Here is a 10,706-nt window from a genome sequence, read left to right on the forward strand (position 1 = left end):
CTAGACTGACAAAATTGACAATCAAAAGAAGGGCCAGCTATTAACTAAGCCCAATACAAACAAACCAGTCACTCTTCAAGCCCAAAAAAAAAAAAAAATCCTCGACAAAATTTGTAATAGTTCACTTCAGAAGGTCTACCAACACGAAGATGTTTTTCACCTATAAACAGTTGAGCTCCCCTTTAAGTTGTCAAATCAACAAAAAAAGTTACCTCTTCAAGACAATGGAAAAATTTAATTGTTGTGCACTTACTAGTTGTTGGTAGGATGGTCAAGAACTAGATTATGAAATCTAGTTGGTTTGGGAAACCAATTACTAGCGTCCTAAGTATAGCAACTTAAAAGGTTTTTCTCTTAGAGTTAAGTTAGGAAACCCTATACTTGTAGGAAAGTAATCCTTATTAAGGAATGTGTCCATCCCTATTGATATGTATAAATAGCCATAGAGAGAACTAGAGAAAACACACCAGAACTAAGTAAAAAGTTCTATTCTTCTCTGCTTAGGCTTTGTATATTCCAACCTATACGGTGATCTATAAAATTTCTTATTCCTTCCCGAGGATTCAACCTCGTTAAATACTTTGTCTTCTTGTGTGTGTGATTGTGTTCTTTGCGATATTGAGATACCTCGTAGTAGTGCAAACCTAACGCTTTGGCGCAACAATTGGTATCAGAGCAAGGAGACGCTCTTGGATACGGGTACTTAGATTGAAGTTGAAGTGAAGGTATTTTTCTGAAGATTGCTGAGGTAATACTAATATCAAATGTTCTGTTTTTTTTATCTATATTTGGTTGTTTAAGAACAATGGTTGACGGGGATAAACCAGTTGATCCGAAAGATCCTTTAGGAGAACATTCAGAGTCCACAAGTAAAGATAAAGAAACAAAAGAAGAAATACTTCATTCACGTAGATCACAACTCAAGGTAGAAAAGTTTACAGGAACCAATAACTTTGGTTTATGGAGAACGGACGTAATGGATGCTCTTGTTCATCTTGACTTAGAAGACGCTCTAGAAGATCAGCCAGTTGAGATGTCTGATAAGCAGTGGAACAAGATGAATAAATTATGTCTTGCTTCTATACGAGGGTGTTTAGAAACTGCAGTAAGAGTTAATTATCAGCACGAGACTTCAGCTAAGGATCTCTGGGAAAAACTAGAGAAAGAATACCTTGTGAAGAACGTGGCCAATAGGATACATCTTAAAAGGAATATGTATCGCTATAACATGAAGAAAGGTGCAACCCTAATCGAGCACCTAGATTCATATAATAAACTTCTTGCTGAGTTGGTTAACTACGATGAGAAAATCAACGACGAGGAACAAGCTTTGTGTCTGATAAATTCTCTTCTCGAAAAGTATGAACCCGTGATTAAAGCATTAATGCACGGCAAGGATAAGATGACATACGCTGAGGTCACTACAACATTGCGTAGTGAGGAGTTCAGGAAGATGGACCGCGAAGACCTTTCAAGTGAAGCTAATAATGATGTGCTTCTTGCAAGAGGTCGTTCAACAGACAAGAGAAAGAAGACTGATGGTTATGGTAAAGGTAGAGGGCGTTTTAAGAGTAGAACACGTCTGCGTAAAGATGAGTGTGATTGGTGCCATGATTTAGGTCATTGGGTTAAGGATTGTACCAAGCATAAGGAAAGAGAATGACATAATAGTAATACCAAGGTGAACATTGCTAAAGGTAATGAAGAATCAGATGATGCTTCTGATTTCTCGCTCACTGTGACACCATCAACTTGTACTATTGCAGATAGTACATGGGTATTAGATACTGGAGCAACGTATCATATATGTCTATATCGGGACTGGATCTCAAGTTTTGAAGAGCTTGATAGATAAGTACGTATGGGAAACAATCATACCTGCAGGGTCATTGTAATTTGTAGTATTCATATCAAGATGCATGATGGTATGGTTAGAGAGCTGAAGGAGGTAATATTTGTACCTGCCATAAAGAAGAATCTGATTTCACTCGGAACTTTAGAAGCTAAGGGCTATAAGATAGTCGTTGAAAATGGTGGTAATCTCTGGATCGTTGGTAATCATGAAGGGCACACGTCATCATAACTTGTATTACTTGATTGGGAGTACAAAAACAGGGGATGTGTCTATTTCTGAACACATCGAGAGTGCAGCTACCGAGAAGACGAAGCTATGGCACATGAGACTTGCACATCCAGGTGATAATTCGTTGCATAGGTTGGTTCAACAAGACTTATTGAAAGGTGTTATTGCCTGCAAGTTAGCATTTTGTGAACATTGTGTTAAGTACAAGAAAACAAGAACAAGATTTGGCACAACTATCCACGATACTAGTGGAGTTCTTGACTATGTTCACTCAGATGTTTGGGGTCCTTCTAAGAATGCATCATTGGGAGGGAAACATTGGTTTGTGTCGTTCATTTATGATTATTTTAGGCGCGTATGGGTGTACACCATGAGGCATAAGGATGAAATCATAGAAATCTTTGTGAGGTGGAAAAAGGCAACTCAGACTCAAACTGGCAAAAAGATCAGAGTACTACGTTCGGACAATGGTGGAGAGTACAAGAGTGATCCATTCTTGCAAGTCTGTCACGATGGGGGGATAAAGAGGCACTTCACAGTTAATAAGACACCGCAACAGAATGGGGTAGCTGAACGCATGAATCGTACTTTGCTGGAGAAGGTATGATGTGTGCTATCTAATGCTGGATTAGGTAAGGCGTTTTGGTCTGAGGAAGTTACATATGCGTGCTTCCTCATTAATAGGTTGCCATCAGCTGCTTTAGAAGGTAAAAATCCTATGGAGAAGTGGTTTGGTAAACCAGCTTATGATTACGACTCAATTCATATCTTTGGTTGTCCTGCATGGTATCATGTTAGTGAAAAGAAGCTTGATAGCCGTGTTGTAAAAGGAATCTTTGTGGGTATGAAGAGTGGAGTAAAAGGGTTCAAGATTTGGTATCCAGTTGAGAAGAAGATAGTCATGAGTAGAGATGTCACATTTGATGAGATGTCTATGGTAAAGTCTTGGGGTTCTCGACAGGTGGAGAACAAAAGAACCAGTACTAATGAGCCTTTGCAGCAGGTGGATATTGATGCAACTCCACCAATTCCAGTTAAGTCTGTATCTGTTTAGAATACTTCTGAAGACATTGGGTCTGCTAGAGAGGTAACTACTGAAGTTCCAAATGATAGTGACACTGTTGAGGAAGAGGAACAAGAGTCAGTAGAAGATACAAAAGCTACGGTTACTGAGACGTAGCAACCAGCGCCGATATGATCAACCAGGAAGCCTAGTTGGATGAATGATTACATTGCTTATGCATTACCAGTTGTTGAAGATGGTACTCCTACTTCCTATTTAGAAGATGTAAGTAATGCAGAGTGTAAAGAATGGGAAGGTGCAATGCAAGAAGAGATGTAGTCTCTTTACAATAATGGCACATGGATTCTTATGAAGCTTCTGAACGGTAAGAAGTCCATAGGGTGCAAGTGCGTATATGCTAAGAAAGAAGGATCTTCGATGAATCGAGTACGCTACAAGGCAAGGTTAGTTGCAAAAGGTTATGCCCAAAGAGAAGGGATTAACTACAATGAGGTGTTCTCTCCAGTGGTAAAACACTCATCAATCCGTATTTTGTTGTCCTTGGTAGCACAATATGATTTAGACCTAGTTCAGCTAGATGTTAAGACATCATTCTTACATGGTGATCTAGAAGAGGAGATCTATATGACTCAGCCGAGTGGGTTTAAGGTTGCTGGAAAAGGAGATTGTGTATGTAAACTGAAGAGATCGTTGTACGGCTGAAGCAGTCTCCAAGACAATGGTACAAGCGATTTGACCAGTTTATGATAGGCCAAACATACACAAGAAGTCATTATGACCATTGTGTATACTTTAAGAAGCTACGTGATGGGTCTTTCATATATTTTCTCTTGTATGTCGATGATATGCTGATAGCATCCAATAACAATAAAGAGATTGATAATTTGAAGCACAAGTTGTCATCTGAGTTTGAGATGAAAGATCTGGGGGAAGCTAAGAAGATTCTTGGTATGGAGATTCAACGGAACATAGAGATGGGTAAGGTTTGTTTGTCTCAAAAGGCATATTTGAAGAAATTGTTACAGAAGTTTGGTGTCTACGAAGGAACTAAATCTGTAAGTACTCCCCTTGCTGCTTATTTTAAGTTGAATGCACTATGTCTCCCACTAATGAAGAAGAGAGAAAGTATATGGCCCAAGTCCCGTATGCTGAGGCTGTTGGTAGCTTGATGTATATGATGGTATGTACAAGGCCGGACATTTTACACGCTGTTAGTATGGTCAGCCGCTATATGCATTTTCCTGGTAAGGAACATTGGCTAGCTGTGAAATGGATTTTGAGGCATCTTTACAGTATGGTTGATGTTGGCTTGGAGTTTGTGAAGGATAGAAGTAACAATCAGTTGTGTGTTGGGTATGTGGATTCTGACTATGCTGGTGATTTGGACAAGAGACGTTCAACTACAGGGTATGTATTTACTGTAGCAGGGGCACCAGTAAGTTGGAGATTAATCTTGCAATCTACTGTGGCGCTTTCAACTACGGAGGCGGAGTATATGGAAGTGACTGATGCATTTAAGGAGGCTATATGGTTACAAGGTTTGCTAGATGACTTAGGAATTGTGTAAGACCAACTGCCTGTGCATTGTTATAGTCTAAGTGCAATTTATTTGGCTAAGAATCAAGTGCATCATGGTAGAACCAAACATATAGACGTACAATTTCACTTTTTGAGAGAAATTCTTGAAGAAGAAGACATTCTACTTGTGAAGATCGATACTAAAGACAATCCAGCTGATATGTTGACTAAAGTAGTATCTGGGATCAAGTTTCGACATTGTTCAAAATTGATCCACATCCTTCCGGTTTGGTGAAAGGCCCTTTTGGGGTAGAGGTTCTTAGGAACCTGGTGGAGGTCTTCTAGTAAGGCCATTTAAGAGAGCTGCGGTCGGGTTTGATTCCTATTGAGGATACGTAGGCAGCCAGTGATGGTTCAATCGACGTTTGAAGATGGAGGTGATTTTATCTATTGATCGTCTCATGCATGAATGCATGTCCGAGGTGGAGATTTGTTAGGATGCTCAAGGACTTGATTAGGAAATCTAGTTGGTTTGGGAAACCAATTATTAGTGTCCTAAGTATAGCAGCTTAAGAGGTTTGTCTCTTAGAGTTAAGTTAGGAAACCCTATACTTGTAGGAAAGTAATCCTTATTAAGGAATGTGTCCAGCCCTATTGATATGTATAAATAGCCATAGAGATAAGTAGAGAAAACACACCAGAACTAAGTAAAAAGTTCTCTTCTTCTCTGCTTAGGCTTTGTATATTCCAACTTGTACGGTCATATATAAAATTGCTTATTCCTTCCCAAGGATTCAACCTCGTTAAATACTTTTTCTTCTTGTGTGTGTGATTGTGTTCTTAGAGATATTGAGATACCTCGTAGTAGTGCAAACCTAACACTTCCGCAGGCTTTGGCGCAACACTAGTTGCATTTAACCATCTCGCTTTAATGAACAAAGGCACTTGACCTCTTGCAAATTCACTGATCACAGTTTTAGAATCAGAGTTAAGAATGATCTCCTTCAAATCCCACTCCACTATTAACTCAATAACAAAACCCAAACAACATATACACAAGTAATCTCTGACAATAATTCCAAAACCATCCATTCCAGGATTTCCAGCAGAAGCTCCATCACAATAAAACATGGGAGGAAACCAATGACAAACTTTAATGTACTGAATATTTTGTTTTCCTGAGACACAAATTTAAGGATGATATACATGCAGGTCATATTTTTTTGGTCCCATTTAATTCTTTTCATTCTTTATCCACCTTCATAAACCATTTTCATGATTCTACATTTGAAACTTTGAGCATTTGGCAACATTGCATCAAATAATTTTCTATATTTTGAAACCAAAATTCCTTCATTATGGAACAAGATGCAGTAACCCAAACTTCCTAAATGAGGGGAGTTTTATGTATTGTTGTGTTTCAAACATCTTCGAAATATATTGCCAGACAGACTTCAAAAATTGCACATAACTATTTATATATTTCCTACACTAAACTTACACTCCCATAGTAGATGTTGCATACTATCTTGGGCTTCTTCAAAAATCCAGCATCTAGAAACTATTTCAAATCCTTTTATCAACCATAACAGAATCATCAACATAAATTCCTTGCACAAGCTTCCATACATTGATTACAATACTAGAATGAAAAAAAGATTTCCAAATGTACCTTGGGCATTGCAATTTAGGATTCTTGAACCTTAACTTATTCACTACTGCTGACATTGTAAAATTTCTTTTAAGTCACCATTCAAAATCAATTAATCCAAACCACCACTCACTTCTGGTAATCTTAAATTTATTAAATCTTGCAGAATTTTAGGAAGAATAGACAAAATACCATTATGCAGAATATCATCCACCGTCAGAAAAACTAATTCTATCAATTATAGGAAAACTATCAATCCAAGTGTCAAACCAAACTGAAAAGTTTTGACCATTATCGATGCACCAGCTAATATCTTCGCTGGGTTTGTCCAATATCATTGTTAACTTCGCTGAGACATAACTGTTGCGAGATTCTGATCATACATCTTGCCTTTTCTCATATCTTCTCTGAAAAGTAGAGAATGATGTGAGAAATGCCGCAACCGCTTATTTTCTCATATTCTGCATTTATCACACGTATTCTTTCTTCCATTTATTTCTCGACACGTCTTTTGTAACCGTTACTTTTTAACCTCTTAAATCTTTCCGTATTAACCACGTTTATTTTCTCGAGGAAAAATTCCCTCTATATATATTTTTTTTCATCCTCTTCTTCTTTCTTTTTATTCTCTCTGCAACTTTATCGTTCTTCTGCAAACTCCATCGTTGCAACTTTTCTTCTTGCTTCTTAAATCTTTTTAAATTCTTCTTCATCTTCAAATTAGATCTTCATAGTTCGTGATCTTCTTCAAGATAATTTCCCTGCTATCATCTTTCATGGATTCATCAAGGTTTGTCTTCTCTTTTCTTCCTTATAAATTTTGCTGAAATTGATATATTTGAAATTGATCTTGTTTATTGCCTTATGTGATGTTGTTTATGTGATTCCCATACTCTTGTTATTTCATCAAAAGCGGCTCCAACACTAAATTTTCAGTTCAGAATCCTAACAATCCCAAATCACAGCATAAAGTTGTCGTTCATAAAAGGAAGTCTGCGAATGAGAAGGTAGTAAGAAACACTATCTTTTTCTAATAACAATATTGTTGCCTCTTTTCTTATCTAGATTGTAATTCGCAGGGTGATAAAGATCTTCATAACCTCACAAGAAATCTCGCCACCTCAAGCTGTTCCAACTCTGTTCCCTTCCACCTACTCATTTCTTCCAAATCTCCTGCGACATCTTCGCAAGATAAACCTTTATCTCCAATTCGTGAAGAACTGCCTCTGATTCATTTCTTCCAAATCTCCTGCGATATATTCGCAAGATAAACCTTTATCTCCAACTCGCGAAATGCTGCCTCTGATTTCATTTCTCCAGTTGATCTTCTATGATTGAAATTCCCCTTGTGGTTCCTTCTGCGAATGAACCTCTTCTCTTCCCATTGAGAATGTTTCTCAACCTTATCTCTACCAGTTCTCCTAAGTCTCTCCTTGTCGAAAGAGACCGTGGAAGGGATAATATTGCTTTCAAGGTTTTATCTGATTCTGGATGATGGCAAGAAGTCTTCTACTGATCCCATCAAGTCTAATGTTTGCGAAATTCTGAGCAAGCATTTGGGTTCTGACAAAGCTGCTTCGCAGACACTTTAGAAAAAGAATGTAATGCTCTTCGTCTTGAAAATCAGAAACTTCAGAATGTTTTGCTGGATCGTGACAATCTTCGCAAGAAGAATGATGAATTAAGAGGTATGATTTCCCATCTATGTCTTTAATTTCCTTTTCGATGGTTTTATCCTTCCCATGTTTAATTATCCTTTAAATCCCTCTTTCGCATGTTAAGCATTAAATCAGAAACGAGTAATGGAGAGATATCAATTTGAATCTGCTGTTGAAGAAGCCCGTGTTGATAAAGAAGTCTTAATGGATCAATATAACCAATTAGATAACCTCTATTCATATTCTCTTGATCAAATAAATAATCTTACCAATGAAAATACCCAATTAGTTCAAAGACAAGATCTATTAAGTAATGAAGTATCTCGTCTTTCTTATTCTTTAACCAAAGCTAATTTAGGGATGGAAACTTTATCAGATGAGAATAAAACCTTATCTCAAGAGAAGCGAGTTTATTTAAACAAGATGGCGATATCTTCGCAACAACTTAATATTCTCCAAAAAGTATGTGCTGACCAAGAAAATCTCTTCGCTCTTTAAGAAATGAACTTAAAGAAGTAACAGAATCATCTATGCTGAAAGAGATCACTCATTCAAGGTAGAATAGCTTTAAGTGTGAAGGCAAATCAGCTTAAAGACAATATTCCAAATTAGAAGAATCTTATTCTTCTCTTGCGAAGAAAAATGCCTTCCTTGTTTCTAAAGAGAAAAATCTTCAGTCTCGACTTAAAGGTTTAGTTGGAGATAAATTTGATGACGCAATGGATCATTGGGAGAATAGTTGTCTATCCTTGTTCAACCTTATTTCGCAAAAGGAAGGTAGTCATAATAGTTTGACTGCCTTAATTATCTTTCTTTGTCATATCTCTCTGAATTCCTTATCTTAATAAAATTTTGTATTCTATTTTTCGCAGAGTCTGAGAAGAATCTTCATTCTTCTATTTCTGATTTGGAGGCTAAATATGCTAAAATTCGCAAAGAGAATGCATTACTGTCTCTACCCTTACTGGTTCTCGCGACCGGCAGAAAGAAGACTTGATTATCTTGCTTATTTTAAGGATATTCAAGATAGGAATCATCAAAGAGCACTTCTTCGCCAAGTTCATCTCCGGGCTGAAGTCCTTGTAAATGACATTTTTGTCCAACTCTCTTCCTCCTACATCAATTGATCCTTAGAAGTAGATGATGATGAAGTTCCTCGTCCTGCTGATAGTGATTATGATTATGAAAGCGGTGCAGAGGATAATTTCCTGGAAGATGAAGAAGAGTTCCTTCTAAAGAAGTATCTTGGTGTTAATCAGAATGAGAAAGAAATTTCTCCGAAGAAGTATTGCTGGCGATACTCAAGATGAATCAAGTAATTGCTGGCGATAATCAAAATGCTAGTCATGCGAAGATCAAAGCCGAAATGAAGGAGAAGCTTGCGAGAATGTTGGCGAAGAATTTCTGTCATCTCCTGCTACTGATATTGATATTGAAGCTTGAGCTTCTTTTCTAGCTTTGTTTTCTTGAGCTGTCTTATTTTTTACTTTTGAGAGCTACATTTTTCAATCGACTTTGGAGTCAACTTTTCTTTTAATATTTTGTTGATAAGAAAGATAATGCTTCTTGTATATCGATTCCCATACTTGCCTCTCATTATCTTTCTTGCAAAAATAATCTGTTATGAATGCTTATAATTATTTGTTTTATATATGGTCTTATTTTGCCTTCCTAATTAAAGGTCTTATTATGCCATCTCTTGTCATTGCGACAAAATCGCAGGACGTCCTTGCACTTTCATACAAAAACCCATTGATCTTGTCTTAACTTTTTCTTTTGTATTATGGCCTCTTCAGGAATGTTGCGACAATATGACAGGCCTAAATATTCTTGCGAAAATAAAGCCCCATGACATTGCCGTCTTGCGATGAAATCGCAGGACGTCTTCGCACTTTCATGCGAAAACCCATTGATCTCATCTTATCTTTTTCTTTTGTATTATTGCCTCTTCAGGATTGTTGCACAAATATGACAAGCCTTAATATCCTTGCGAATAAAAGCCTCATGACATTTGCGTCTTAAGACACTTATCAGCTCCCTAATGGAGGGTGCCGCCCTTATCTTCCCCCTGGTTGCCCCTTCAAGGAGGCGTACTTCTACCATACAAGGTTAGCTCCTCCCATCCAGTCTTAACAACAACCAGTTGTTTTCGCAGCCTCTTATCCTCTTTTACCTATAGGGCTTATGGTTACGAGACTGCACCCTAAGTGGGGTTTTCTTCAGGCCGAGTGCAGTATAAGCCAAGACTTGTCAAGAATGGCAAGGACGCTTCAAACGCCCTCGGCACTCTTGACTCAACCGTGTACCTCGGCGCCTTGATCAGATCTGCACTCCTTGGGAGAGTCCTTATTACCTTAGTCGCCCAACCTAAGTCATATGCTTAAGTTGAGAATCCAAGGTGCCTCTCCCGGATGGGTTTATTGACCCCAAATCTCCATGACTCAGGTTCCGGTGGCGGTATAGCCTTTCCCTGAGCCATGTAACAGGTACCCCCTAATATGACGTACTTTAGGTCTTACATTTGCCTCTTGCGAAATTTTATTCGCGAACTAGGGTGTACGCCATAAAGGTTCGCCCCTTTCTTTTATGTCATTGTTCTCTGCGAAATTTCGCACATCATGATCTTGTTTTGTCATGATAATCTGCAATTATTCTTTCAGAATTCATAACTTCTCAAAGCTTCTTACGGATAATATCTTTTCAAGTACAATCTGTTCCATGGTCTATCTAATCTATGACCAACATCTCTTCCTTCTGGTCCATTAATCTATA

The 10,706-nt window shown here is 37.8% G+C and overlaps 1 protein-coding gene across 1 annotated transcript; it reads left to right on the forward strand.

Annotated features, from left to right (window-relative positions):
* Positions 1-1,453: 1,453 nt before the first annotated feature.
* On the forward strand, positions 1,454-3,137 carry LOC113339707. The gene is made up of 6 exons (XM_026584940.1): positions 1,454-1,637; positions 1,698-1,797; positions 1,885-2,054; positions 2,152-2,257; positions 2,435-2,684; positions 3,045-3,137. The coding sequence occupies exons 1-6, from the start codon at positions 1,454-1,456 to the stop codon at positions 3,135-3,137; spliced, it is 903 nt and encodes a 300-aa protein (XP_026440725.1).
* Positions 3,138-10,706: the final 7,569 nt, after the last annotated feature.

Source organism: Papaver somniferum, unplaced genomic scaffold, assembly GCF_003573695.1.
Source record: "Papaver somniferum cultivar HN1 unplaced genomic scaffold, ASM357369v1 unplaced-scaffold_21, whole genome shotgun sequence".
In the NCBI taxonomy this organism is placed as follows: domain Eukaryota; kingdom Viridiplantae; phylum Streptophyta; class Magnoliopsida; order Ranunculales; family Papaveraceae; genus Papaver; species Papaver somniferum.